Source organism: Falco naumanni, chromosome 1, assembly GCF_017639655.2.
Source record: "Falco naumanni isolate bFalNau1 chromosome 1, bFalNau1.pat, whole genome shotgun sequence".
NCBI lineage: Eukaryota > Metazoa > Chordata > Aves > Falconiformes > Falconidae > Falco > Falco naumanni.
The window spans coordinates 17,801,663-17,815,549 of record NC_054054.1 but is presented as its reverse complement, the minus strand read 5'-3'; the positions used below and the strand labels follow the sequence as shown (position 1 = coordinate 17,815,549).

General features: G+C 42.5%; 1 protein-coding gene across 5 annotated transcripts in view; it reads left to right on the top strand.

Annotated features, from left to right (window-relative positions):
- PTPN13 (protein tyrosine phosphatase non-receptor type 13) overlaps positions 1–6,964 on the top strand; it is a 126,313-nt gene extending 119,349 nt beyond the window's left edge. For all 5 annotated transcript variants that reach the window (XM_040583189.1, XM_040583180.1, XM_040583170.1 and 2 more), the window contains 5 exons: positions 263–353; positions 826–1,163; positions 1,717–1,932; positions 5,080–5,142; positions 6,147–6,964. In XM_040583189.1, coding sequence (XP_040439123.1) covers positions 263–353; positions 826–1,163; positions 1,717–1,932; positions 5,080–5,142; positions 6,147–6,227 — 789 coding nt within the window. In that variant the 3' untranslated portion in view covers positions 6,228–6,964. The remainder of the gene's footprint in view (positions 1–262; positions 354–825; positions 1,164–1,716; positions 1,933–5,079; positions 5,143–6,146) is intronic.
- Positions 6,965–13,887: the final 6,923 nt, after the last annotated feature.

Below are 13,887 nucleotides of genomic sequence, written 5' to 3'. Positions count from 1 at the left end.
CGAAGTCTTAAGTCAAACGTTTTACAGATCTCTTCTTTGGGAGAATGAGATAAAATATTCACTGGATAATAGGGTTTTTTTACTTTGTTCCGTTTTCTTAGCTATGTGAAATTAGATTCCTTCCTGTGACCGAATTATTTTGCATATCCACATTAGGATTTTTTTTAATGGTTCTGTCTGTTGAAATCTTGGTTACATAACTGCTCTTAACACTCGTTACCGTTCAGCGCTTTCTAATGCCCATGTAACTGCTTCTTTACAGAACCTTCAGGACTTAAAACCTTTGGATCAGTGTTTGATTGGACAAGCAAAGGAGAATAGGAAAAAGAATAGATACAAAAACATACTGCCTTGTAAGTCCTAACTAATCTGAAGTTCACTGTTGATATTTTGTCACCACCTGTATGGTCAGATGAATTGGATCAGGAGTGGGATGGTTTGATTTCCCAATACTAGTTCTGCTGAGTAGAGAAAAATCAAATCTACTACTCATTTTCTACACATTTAAAGCAAGCATTTATAAAGGGGTTTAAGATCAGTGAACAATAGACTACTGTATTAGGTAGCAGTGGATGTTCACAGATTCTTCAGTTGTTTCAGCAGATCCTGTGTCTTAAATGATGTATACATATGGAGCCAGAAAATATTTGTCAATTTTAACCATGTAAAATTGGAAAAACAGACATGTATATTATTGTCGGTAGATTTCCTGTAACAAAATCCTGTTCACTATCTGAGCGTGTAAGGCTCAGCATTTCTATTGTGTGAAGGTCTAATTATGTGCACACATAACATGGAAGTATTTTTGTTCTGTGGGGATTGCAGATGATACCACTAGAGTACCTCTTGGGATTGAAGGTGGATACATCAATGCCAGCTTCATTCGCATGCCAGTGGGGAATGAGGAGTTCGTGTACATTGCATGTCAAGGACCTCTCCCTACTACTGTAGCAGATTTCTGGCAGATGGTTTGGGAGCAAAATTGTACTGTGATTGCCATGATGACTCAGGAGGTTGAAGGAGAAAAGATAAAATGCCAGCGTTACTGGCCAGATGTACTCAATAAAACCACCATGATAAATGATAGACTACGGCTTGCTCTTGTAAGACTCCAGCAACTGAAGGGCTTTATCATTAGAGTGCTGGAGCTAGAAGAGATTCAGGTAAGTTAATCTAATTCTGCATGCTGAGAATTCTTTTTCTGAGTGTTGGCATTTTTATCCGCATACTTCTGGCTTGCCTTCTTTCAGTCACAGTGTCTGTATCAAGAGATAATGCGGGCCTTCTCCTCCTTGCCCAGTGATAATTACTAGGAAACTCCTCCTCGCTGCATCGTGTGCTACCTTGTGACCTTTATAGGAGAGCGCAGTTGGGCCAGGAGATGATTTCATTATGCTAACAAGACTCTAAATTTTGGCTGCCTAGGTGCCTTTGGCCACAGAAACATACATAGGAATATGAAATTCACTACTAATTCAGTCTGGCTGGTTCATTGCCCTGTGTGATCAGTTCAGTCTAGACGCACAGTGAACCTTGTACTAGTCAATTATTTGCTAGTTATTTTCAGTTTAGCTCAGTTTCTCTTGTTTTATTGAATTACAGAACACCTTAATTGGGCAAATCCCTCTCTTCTGAGACTGTTTGCCTTTGGGAGCTTAACTTTTGTCTTTTTACTCTTCCCATGTGTTACATTTTGTTGTTGTCTTTAAACCTCAGACAGGTGAAGTACGGCACATTTCCCATCTGAACTTCATCGCCTGGCCTGACCATGACACCCCTTCTCAACCAGATGACCTGCTTACTTTTATTTCCTACATGCGTCATGTCCACAAATCGGGACCTATCATAACTCACTGCAGTGCAGGCATTGGACGATCAGGGACCCTTATTTGTATAGACGTTATTCTAGGGTTGATCAGCAGAGACCTTGATGTGAGTACCCAAGAGGATGATGGGCTGAGCTGTGCTTTTGACTTGCAGGAAATGTGTTTCATTGGATCTATACAATTGTGTAAAGAATATGCCATGCTTTTAAGAGTAGCATGCTGTCCGTGTCCTAATGCAGGGGTCCTCAAACCCCCCAGGGTCCTCAATCCAGCCCCCGGTATTTACAGAACATCCCCTCCCCCCACCCACCCCCGGGGGTTGAGGGGGAAACCAAGCAGCCGCAGATGGCTGCCTGCCACTTCATCCGCGTGCCGGCCGCCTGTTTAAACAGTTTGAGGACCCCTGTCCTAATGTAACATAAATCAGGGTGTAAAACGGCAGTACCTGTGAAATGTTCCTTTGTTGATGATCCTGGGGAGGGGGGAGGGAGGGTGAGAAGCTCTAACATCTGCTGGTTCTTGGGTTAGCCTAAGGAATCTTGTAAAAAGTATCCTGTCTGACACCTCAGCAATCTAACATTGTTAGGTGCCGCTTCAGATGTGCTAGGGTATGTTGCAATGGCATCTTCTACCATAGCAGTCTTCTGTCGTATGGCTTGGGAGCAACGGTGTGTTGCCATGATAACTCAAGCAATTGAAGGAGAAGTTAAAATGCCTGCCTTACCTGGCTGGATGTACTCAGTGGAACTACCGTGTTAAATGCTATTAGGGCTGAGAGTTGTGCCATTTAGTCCGTCAGAGATCCAGGCACTATTGGAGGGCAGCCAGAAGCCAACCCAAGTATGTTCAGGCAACTGAATCAAAAACTCTGTGTACAAACATCTCAGCTGGAGATGAGGGTATGTAAAGTAGCTTTACAGCCTACTGGATGTCCACTGGAAATACAACACAGCGGGGAGGAAAGAGGCTGGGAGGTTCCTGGAGTGTGTGGATGATAACTCCTGGCACAGCCGGTCAGGGAGCCAGCCTGGGGAGATGCCCCGCTGGAGCTGCTGTCCATGAGCAGAGAAGGGCGGGTGGGTGGTGTGGTGGTTGGAGGCTGTGCTGGGCACAGCCATCGTGAGATGGTAGTTTTTGATTCTTGGAGAAATAAGGAGGGGGGGGGGTCAGCAGAACCATTGCCTTGGACTTCCAGAGGGCCGGCTTTGGCCTGTTTAGGATCCTGGTGGACAGAGTTCCTTGGCAGGCAGTCCTGAAGGGCCCAGGGGTCCAGGCAGGCTGGGCATCCTTCAAGACAGCAGCCTACAGGCACAGGGGCTGGCTGTGCCCACGTGCCAAAACATGAGCCAGTGGCAGAGAACATTGGCTTGGCTGAACAGAGAGCTATGGCTGGGACTGGGGGGGAGGGCGGAAAACCTGAATTTTACCACCTTTGGAAGAAGGGGCAGGCAACTCTGGAGGACTGCAGGGTTGGTGTGTGGTTATGCCAAGAGAAAAATTAGAGAGGCAAAAGTCCAGCTGGAACTTAAGCTGGCCACTGCTGTAAAAGATAACAAAAAATGTTTTCAGATACACATTAGCAACAAAAGGAGGGCCAAGGATAATCTGCATCCTTTATTGGATATTGTGGGGAGCATTGCCATAAAGGGTGGGGAAAAGGCTGAGATACTTAATGTCTTCCTTGCCTCAGTCTTTAATAGCCAGATCAGTTACCCTCAGGGTGCTGCCCCCCGCCCCCCTGCCCAGCCCCCTGACAGTCCAGGAGGAAACTGGTGTCCATGACCTGCTGCTCCAGTTGGACACACACAAATCTACAGAGCTGGATGGGATCCTCCCAAGGGTATGGAGGGAGCTGGCAGAGGATCTCACCAAGCTTGCTCTCCATCATTTATCAACAGTCCTGGCTCACTGGGGAGATTCCAGTTGACTGGAGGTTGGCCAGTGTGACACCCATCTACAGGATGGGCTGGAAGGAGGATCTGGGGAACTACAGGCTGGTCAGCCTGACCTTGGTGCTGGGGAAGGTTACGGAGCAGATCATCTTGAATGCCATCACGCAGCACATGCAGGACAACCCAGGGATCAGGCCCAGCCAGCAGGGGTATATGAAAGGCAGGTCCTGCTTGACAAACCTGATCTTGTACAACAAGGTGACCCACCTAGCAGATGATGGAAAGGCTGTGGATGTCTACCTGGACCTTAGTAAAGCCTTTGACACCATGTCCCACATCATTCTCCTGGGGAGCCTGGCTGTGCTTGGCTGGTGAGGCTGCACCTGGAATCCTGTGTTCAGGTTTGGGCCCCTCGCTGCAGGAGGGACACTGAGGGGCTGGAGCGTGTCCAGAGACGGGCAGCGGGGCTGGGGAAGGGGCTGGGGCACAAGTGTTGTGAGGGGCGGCTGAGGGAGCTGGGGTGTTTAGCCTGGAGACAAGGAGGCTTGGGGAGGACCTTATCACTTTCTGCAACTGCCTTACAGGAGGCTGTAGGCAGGTGGGGGTCGGTCTCTTCTCCCAGATAACTCGTGACAAGACAAGTGGAAATAGCCTCAAGTTGCACTAGGGAAGGTTTAGATTGGATATTAGGAAAAATGTATTCACTACAAGAGTGGTCAAGCATTGAAACAGGCTGCCCAGGGAGGTTAGTGGAATCACCTTCCTTGGAGGTATTTAAAAGACGTGTCGATGCGGTGCTTAGGGACATAGTTTAGTGATGGACTTGGCAGTCCCGGGTTAACAGTTGGACTTCATGATTTCAAAGATCTTTTCCAACCTAAGTGATTCTGTGATTCTTAGCTTTCCCAGCACAACCAGGGATTATGCTTTCTGGGGTGATCCACAGGAGGGTGCTAGCTTCCTTATTTTTGTAGAGTTGAGCTATGTCATGATTAGCTCAGTGGAGTTTCTAAGCATCTGCTAAATGTCTAGAATTTTATAGACTTCAGGGAATAAAGTGCTTTGTTAGATTGGACAAAGAGGCTCCATCTTCTGCACACCCAGCTCCCAGTAAGAGTAAGCAAAACAGCCAGAGCACAGAGAAAGAAAACAGGTGAAGGAGGGTGTCTGATTTAGGAGGGCCACATCCATATTGCCCAGAGACAGCACATGCTGGATTATTTACCAGACATACACAGGCTGTAGTGAATTGTTGTTTCAGTACTGGATGTTAACGTACCTAGCTGGATTCATTGGTCTGATGGTGGGGATGTTTCCTTTATGTCTTTTTTGAATGTTTAACTTACTGTTTGTTTTGGTAGTTCGACATCTCAGACCTGGTACGCACGATGCGTCTGCAGAGACATGGGATGGTTCAGACAGAGGTGAGTCTGGCTTCCCCAGATATATGCTAAAGGAAAGGCATTGGAATGCTAACTCTGATGTGCCCGGAAGCTTTCTGTGAAGCTCACGATGATGATTGTCTTTGTGCCCTCTAATGGAACGTTTGTGTTGTGAGAATTCAATCAGATGCATATCAGTGAGTAGCAGGATGCATTTAACAGTTACAAATGCATGCAGTTTATAACATGCTGTGCTGGTTTTATCTGTGTTTTTAGGAAAAAAACTGCAGGGTTTTCATCTTCAAAAATGTGTTATAGAGGAAATCTGCTGAGGTTTTTTGTCTAAAAAATGCATTATGAACTGAAGAGAAGGCCTAACTGTTGCTGCTATGAATCACTGATACTACTGGAGATGTCTTGAAATCTCATTTGAAGAGATACTCAACCGAAAGTTTTAGGAATAATCTGGATCTAAAGCTAACTACTTTAGAGAGGGACATCAGAAGGTCTTGTTAAAATCTGCACTTTTTTCTTTGAATGTGAAGGAATAGTCAAATACTAGTTTAACAACAACAAAAAAAACCTCAAAATACAAAAAAATCTAAATCCAAATTACAAAACTTACTAGCCACACCTCACACCCTAAAACATGTATTAGCCTACATACCTGTATTGCTGAGATTAAGGTAAGGATTTGCACTGTCACCAGAGTTGTATATTGGTTGACATTAATGCAAGACCTTTATATTCACTTGATGTCTTCATTTTTACTTATATAAAGTACTTACTCTGAGGTGCTTTTGATGTGAAAGACGAGGATAAATGTCCCATATAAATGTATGTTTAGTGGCAGGAGAGTGCCTGTATTTAAATTGAGGTTGCATTTTTCTCCACTGTGGGTTTTTTGTTTTGTGGGGTCTTTCTTATTTAACTGTAGAAATAGTATCGAAATCAAGTGCTGTGCACCTGTGAAGTGCAGATGATAATGAATTACTTATGTGGTGCAAGCATTTTTCACATGTGATGTGATTTCCTTTCCTTTGCAGGATCAGTACATTTTCTGCTATCAAGTTGTCCTTTATGTCCTGAATCATCTCCAACATGAGGAACAACAAAGAGACAAATAAAATGCTGAAGCAGAAGTGCTTTTAAAATAAGGAAGCAAGGAGGTCTAGAGGCTCTCACATGTTTTCTTTGTTCTGCCAATAGTTTTCCAGTCCCTTTCGTCAGTTGCTGTCAAATGTCTTTTCTATAAAGTCTCTCCATCATTCCAAATAAGGTATATGGTTATAAGGAAAAGGGATAGCTCATACAATACCACTAATCTCTTCAGCCCCGTGGACATACATGTGAAATTTTTTTATAACAGTAAATAATATTTAATAAAGCTGCATTTTCTGCAGTTTCCTTAATATGTGATAAAATACTGAAATAAAAATATTTTAATTAAAAAAGAAGTAAATAATAAGAAAAAAGTAATCTTGTACTTCCTGCAGTTCTGCAGCTTTTGGGATATTTGTTTATGGGGTAGGGAGTGGGAGGGATGAAGCAGTGTTTTTATCCTGGCAAACTTAATTACAAATAAAGACATTTTACTAGTCTCTTTTAAAAGCTTGTTTATGGCACAGAATTTTGCCCTTTTACTACAGTTACAGCTATTTTATAGAGGGCATCTTGAAATCAGCATTTAAGCTTTAATAGATGCCTGTTAGCTTAAGGATAGTAGCGAATGTTTTACTGTATCACAGTTGTTAATGTTTACTTCATAGAGTTTCATGTATATATTTATATACTTTTACAAAAAAGCTGAATTACCCAGTTCTGATTAGGCATCTCCACTCTGTAAATAAAAGATACACCTAAAGTACATTGATCAGCGGGTGTGGGTATTTTTGTGTCCTTGTGACTGTTTTTCTTGCCCTTGTCTTTCATTGTGGTTGCTGCCCTTCTTAAGAAATTTGCAACAAAAGGGCTGTGCACATTTTAAATTGTCAGTGTCCTGTTCTTAAGTGTCAATTCAAAAAACCTGCAGAACTGTGGGTTCCTTTCTGGAGAGTTTCCACACTGTGGTGAAAGGAAGAGGGTATTTTCCTTTCCTCCTTATTTTTTAGCATACCTGGGCATTGAGACTTGTATGGCATTTTTTGGGGTGTGTTTACACTTGGATGCTATGACAGTGATGTGATGTAATCTACTCTGCTTAAAACAGGCACTTTGAGGTGGGAGGCAGGGTACTGGATTTTAAGTAACTCAGTGTTTTAGTGGTATTGTAAGCAGTCAAAACTGTTCTGCAAGGGAATCTTCATTTTATGCTGTATGGGAACCTTGGATGATGAATAACTGCCATCAGGCTGCACTGGGGACTTTTTGAGGGTGTGAGCAGTGTTTGTGTCCCAGCAGTCCGTACCAGAACTGAAGCTTGTGACCTGTGCTGTCAGGAAGGGTGTAAGAGTACCGATTTGACAGTATTCTGCACTGCAGTGGTGGAAATAAGTTCAGAGGCCTATGGTTGTCCAAGGTTTTCACTCTTAAGAATAGTAGCCCACAGTGTTCTGGTGTTCCAAAACTGAAAGAGTCACAGTCTTGCTTGTGTAATGGTATTCTAGCTAGTAGTAGTATGACTTAAAGGAAGAAAGCCTTTTTCACTTGTCACAGTAATACTATGATTTTTATTCCCTCCAGCATACCAGCACAGTTGAAAAATTGTGCATTTTTCAGAGCAGTGTAGTTTGAAGAAGGAAAATTAATTCTGTGTACGTAGAAGCAGAGGCAAACTGACTAGCTGTGTTGACAGTACACCTATATGAAGGACCTTTAAAGTGAAGACAGAAGATTTTCAGTACTGCAGTTGTCAACAGGCAAAGTAAGTAAACAGCTAGGGTTTTAACAAACAGCGAGTTCAGAGGATTTGGGTATGTCTGCTTTTTGAGAAACAGTATAAAAATTATGGTGACTAGACAGTATTGTTAAGGCAGTTGAATTCTTCCTTTAGACGTTTTCAGATAACGTAGAAACAGGAACTGATTTTTGTGTACTGTGCTAAATGAAGTCCACTTTGGTATGATGCAAACAATTTGCATCAGGTTACAGCATATGGGAAGCACATACAAGAATCCAGGTTATGCAGCTTGACCTGACAAATATGAATGTCTATGGTATGGTATGTTATACCCAATTTCCTTTTATTGATGGGTACGTAGCAAAGGATGATTAACGACCTAACTTCCCCATCCTCAGAAAAAGGAAACACACGCACCCCAGACAGTCTTTTCAGTTTCTTAGATGATTGCCCTTGGAACGTGAGCACATGATTAGTGAACAGATAGACCCCAACCCCAGAAATCCAGCTGGGAAACCCAGCTATCCCTACTCATTTATTAACAACTTTAACTCTGTTAAGAAACTGGGAATCTCGTGGACCATCTGCCTTCAATCTGTTTGTTCCAGCTGTTTCCATCTGAAATCCTTCTCCCAGTACCATCAGTATATAGCTGAAAACAAGGTTGTGCGGGAATAAAATGGAGTTCCTACACTCAAGTTTTCTTGGCCAAATTCCTGATTACTCTGATTTTATGACAAAACAGATGGGCCCCAGTGGGAAGCATTCGGGTGTTTCTAAGAAGTCATGCATGTATGGTGAAAGGTGGCATTGGCCTCTTTTGAGAAGTGGTCTGAATTTCTTTGGGGTTTTGTCTCAGCCTTGAGGAACTCGATGACTAATAAAGACTAGGAGTCCTCCCTAGTCTAATACTTGTTGAGGACACTGGGAGGGTGTGAGGGTGTCTGTTTTCTGTTAAGCAGGTGGAACTTGCCATCTGTGACACTTGACATGGTCAGTTCGGTTGAAATAGACCCCACAGCTCAAAACTTATTACAAGAAAATAGATGTGCTTACATGCTGTGGTTGCTTAAGCTTGTTTTCTATGGGGAACCTGGTTGGAAATATGCACCAATACTCATCTTTTTCCCGCTGGATTAGGCTACCTAAAATCTTTGTCCCCTTTGAAGAAATGAGAAGAGAAATGACGGAGAAGATAGTTCCTTGAATGGAAAAATTGCTGTGTGCTTGCTTAGTGTGTTTCTGTATATCATTTTCAAGGGGGGGGGGGGGGAATCTTGAGTGGCAGCATTTCAGCATTTTTGTGGGTTTTTTCCTTTTTCCCAAGTTTCCCCCCTCCCATCATGTTCCCCCCATGTCTTCTCTCCCCCAGTTCCTCCCACCATGTTTTCCTCCCCTTCTCCTTTTTAGAACTCTGAAGTTTTGCAGAGTAATCAACCAGGGCATGCTCTGGCTGCGAGGGATTTTACTTTTTATAGGTATCTGATTTTCAGCAGGAAGTTTACCAGACTAGGAAAAAACCTGATATATAACCCATTATTGTTCTAATTAAAGAACTGTCCTTGTATGTTAACCCAAGAGAGAAAGGATACTTTTTTTCTTCTGACCAGAATTAGCTGACAGGGGCATATCTGCTGTGCTACATAAGCAGCCCTGTGCCATTAGTAGTTTATCATACTTCTGTTTTTCTTGCTGGTCTTTGGTTATACAAGAGAAAGGCAACAGTCTACAAAGGAGGGATTCCAGTTGCTCATTGGATTCTATTTTAGAGGGCTCATTACTGTTGCTCCTTGAATGCTTCTAAGCAGCCTCTTCCTTTGCAACTTACATCCTTCTAAAACTAGCTATCTGGGGAAAATAAATAGTTTAGAATGATTGAAAAATTTGTTGTGTGTAGGGAATGCTTTCCTTTATCAAGTATCCAGTGTTTTGTTGGAGGATCCTGGAAGGTGGTGGGAAAATATTTGAGTATTTCTTAAGTGGAAGCAGGTTCATAATCAGGGTGTGGGCATGTACTTCTGTTAAAGCACATAAAAGACATACAAATGTCATCCTCTGATGGTGCAAGCCCAAACAGAGGCCCATTCTTTTGGGTCTTCAGGTCATTTTGCAGCTGCAAAAAGTCTTCTGTCTGTATGATGAGGTGGGACTTAGGAGGACAATGAAAGATGACATGAGAGAAATCTTGGGAGCTCAACAACTCTTTCTGTGAGCTGAACTACATCTGGTGAAGGTGTTCTGTAGTGACTCTGCATGTGTGGCAGAAGCCAGTGTAATACCCACCCCAGCAAACCTCTTAAATGAAGGCGCAAGATAATAGGTGGGCCAGGATAAGTACCGCGTGTGTTTAACAGTGTAGAAGAGAATTTTAATCTAAATTTGAAGGGTCAAAAATGGCTGACTTGCAAGTGATAAAATGCTTACAAAGTGCTTCTGACTGCCTCCATGTTAAAACAGTTAAATAAAAACAAAAAAAGAAACCACCCTCCTCTTCCACTGGGAAACCAAAGCAGCTTGGCCCCTTGTGTATGTTAGCAACTTCCTGGTTCATGTCTTCTCAGTATTTCTCATTTCTCACATAAGTGAACCCTTTTTTAATATAATGATGTCTGTATGCATGATGTCTGTGATGTCTTTTCTACAGCACCCAAGGGTACAGAAGCCGGTGAGCTGAGGGCCAGATTTTATTAATGGAGTGGAAGGCACTGTGCAAACTTTCAAGAATGTGAGACATCATCAGGATGCAAGTTTGAATTTGACATCCACTGACAGTCAAGTCAGAACAAAGCTAGGGGCAAACATCAAGTGGTTTGTGGCTGTTAGCACGGCTGAAGTGGAGAATCCGTTCTGTGCTGCCTTCCTAATGCAGTTGATCTTTGCCATCAGAAGGGTAAACATGGGGAAATGCTACTCATCATTTAAGCAGCTTTGAGAGGACAGCATAGCAAGGCTTCTGAATGTTAAAGGCACAGTGAGTTCTTTGGGGGTTTTGTGGTATATTACTTCATTTTGCCTATGATGCAAGTATGTCTGATGTAATCCAGCAGTTACTTTCACATTTTAAAAGTGTATGTACCTGTTGATTGAAGGGGAAAAGAAATGCATTAAGAAAAAAAAAAGCATAGTAATGCATCAAAGAAATGCTTGATACACAGCTGTATACATCTCGATTGCTGAATTTAGATATTTTTTTCTAGAAGGTCTGCATATTTGCTTGAAAGTAAGTCAAAGATACTGACAGATATAAGGGTCTGTAGGAAAAACAATGCACCTTTTGGTTCATGGATGACCAGCATCTGGTCATCAACAGCAGCATAGCAGAAAGGTGGCTTAGAAATCCTAGTTGGGCTTGAGAGGGTGGGCTGATGGGGCTGAGTCTTGGAAACAGGTTATTTCACTTGAGGGAAAGTGTTTCCTCTTCCAGGAGCAGAACAGTGCTCACTACCTTCAGCCACCTCTCTTTGGAGAAAACCATCTGCATGCTGTGATGGCATTGCCGTTTTCCATGGCGAGGGAGGGACTGCCTTGGAGTCTGGGGTGGGGATAAGGAACAGTGCTGCTTTGTTTAAGGGGGGAGAGGGACACAAAGAAAGGACAAAGCAGAACAACACCTTCTGTGGCTGGCATTCAGAGCTGAATTTGAACATCACTTGTTGTGCTTTATTTCTACTGATTTGTGTCAGCCAGCCAAGTGATCTCTATGGGGAGCTTTGTTTCTTAATAAGACGTTAGGGAAGGAGTGGTTGGTTTTGTTTTAATGAAGTATTGGAAAGATCTTACTGGCTAAGAGTATGTGATCTGAAGGATAAATTACTGGGTTAGGAGCAGATTTAATTACTAATTACTTCAAGTGAGTCCCATAAAATGGATTTCACGTTCCTTGTTGTACTGTGAAGACCTTTTTTTCTCTGATAGGGCTCTGACTCTACTTAAGTATAATAGCCAGATCCCCAAATGAAGTGTTACCTCTAAACAAAGTTAACTTGGTCACAGGAGCAGCCTGGTATTCGGTAACAATGAGCTTTGTATGGACTAATTTGGCTTCTCAACTCTCTTTAAAGCCAGGTCAGCTATTTCCACACTGTCCTTGAGAACAGATACACTGGGATATCCAAAAAATACATGGCTTGTCCTACAGCTGTCTCTTCTTATGTACTTATAATTCCTTTGAATCACATATATTTATATGTATGCTTTTTATTTCTTTGGGGGGAAGTACATGTTCAGCACCACATTTTTCTGTTGCTGGGTTCTCCTCCACAGACGATAAAAAATGTTTATTATTCTTCATAGAAGTTCAGGTGAATGCTTTGCTGTGGAAAATGTGGGAGCATGCCAATTTTTCAACCTTTCTTCCTGAAGAAGTTGCTGTATAAGTCTGTTTTGATACTTCTCATGTCTGCAACGTCAGTAATGTTTTTGGTATTGTCAGTCAGAATTACAGGGATTTAACAAGGGGAAGGTTGGGATAGAAATTGTAGCTAATCTGTGTAGTCCTTCACTGGTAGCCCATTGAAAGCTAAGCACAAAAACCATCTCAGAAAGTGTTTTCTCCTTTTAGCATTAAGATCATTGAAAAGCTTTAGTATTACCTCAGACTGCTCTTATTACTGATTTTCTGGGTTTTGGTGTCTTTGTTCAAATAAACTCAGGTGCCTTTCAGAGCTAATTTTGCACTTTGGCAAAATGTCTATGGAGTCTAACTGTACTAGGGTTGCTTTCAGATGCCTGTCAATCTGAGTTCCGCTGCTCTTTTTATCTTCCTCAGACAGCAACGCTGACTGTTCCCCTTGAAATCTGTTGTTCTTCTGAAGCGCTTGACGAAGTCCAGACGTTTCACTTCACTTTCCACATTATGTTAATTGCTTGTACACCTGACAAAACTATGTATAAAAGAATCATCCAAGACTCCCATAGTTGAATTGTCTATGGAGTAGTACTGTAGACAGCAAATATGCTTCATCTCTCTGTACCATGTGGTAAACTGAGAACTGGTTTAAGAAAATCTGCTGGAGTGCTGGTGCTGGAAAGTGAAGTCCCTTGTCCCTTATAGCAACAGGTACAGTGTATGTGCAAACCCCACGCAGATTACTCAGTCGATCAGAAGGGTCGCTTGCTGGGATCACCACTCATGGCAACAGAATATCCCTGTGTGTTGCACAGGTGTGTTTTGTCATGACCATCTCTCACCTTGACATCACACAGAGAACTGGTAGACTCTTAGTGTGTGCTTCTGAATGTATTCCATGTCTCTGACTAATACCGCTATCTCAAATACAGGTTAGTCATGTGGCCAGAAGACATTCCCATTCCTCTTCATCCTATTCTATTTCTTTTCTTACCTCCTTTTGCTGCAACTCTCCATTCCAACTTCTAGAATATTGTTTGTGGCTTGGATAATGGGTAAATCCTACAATGTGCTGAAATAATCCTTTGTTCCAGCTGCTACTTTTTCCAAAAAGTGGAAGGCTATTTTGCAAACAGCAAAATTAGGTCTGAATGCATCGTTAATAACATGTCTTAGTATCTATATATTTAGTTAAAGATGGTATGCAAAAGAGTTCAGAAAGTATACAAAGGAGTTCTGGAGTTCAGCTTTCACATTTCTATAGTAGTGCATCTGTCTGATCGTAGCTGCAGCTCTGCCTTCAACTGTGCATACTGTAGTTGTCATTGCAAGGGGCAGATCATTCATGAAGAGCAGTCAACACTTACTGTTCTTGCCTTGAAGTCATGACAGTGTTGGAATTCAAAGCTTCAATAAAGGAGCCTGATTTTTGCTCCACCTCCAACAGTCGAGCATTCAGGCCAAGCCCACTGAAACGGGAGTTGAGTGTGTTGAGCATTTTGCATATAACAATTCTCTGTCTCCTTGAGGTGGGTAACCCAACTTTGATGTACTGAGGAAGCCTGCAGGAGTCTTTTGGAAGCTGGAGAGAGTTAGAGGG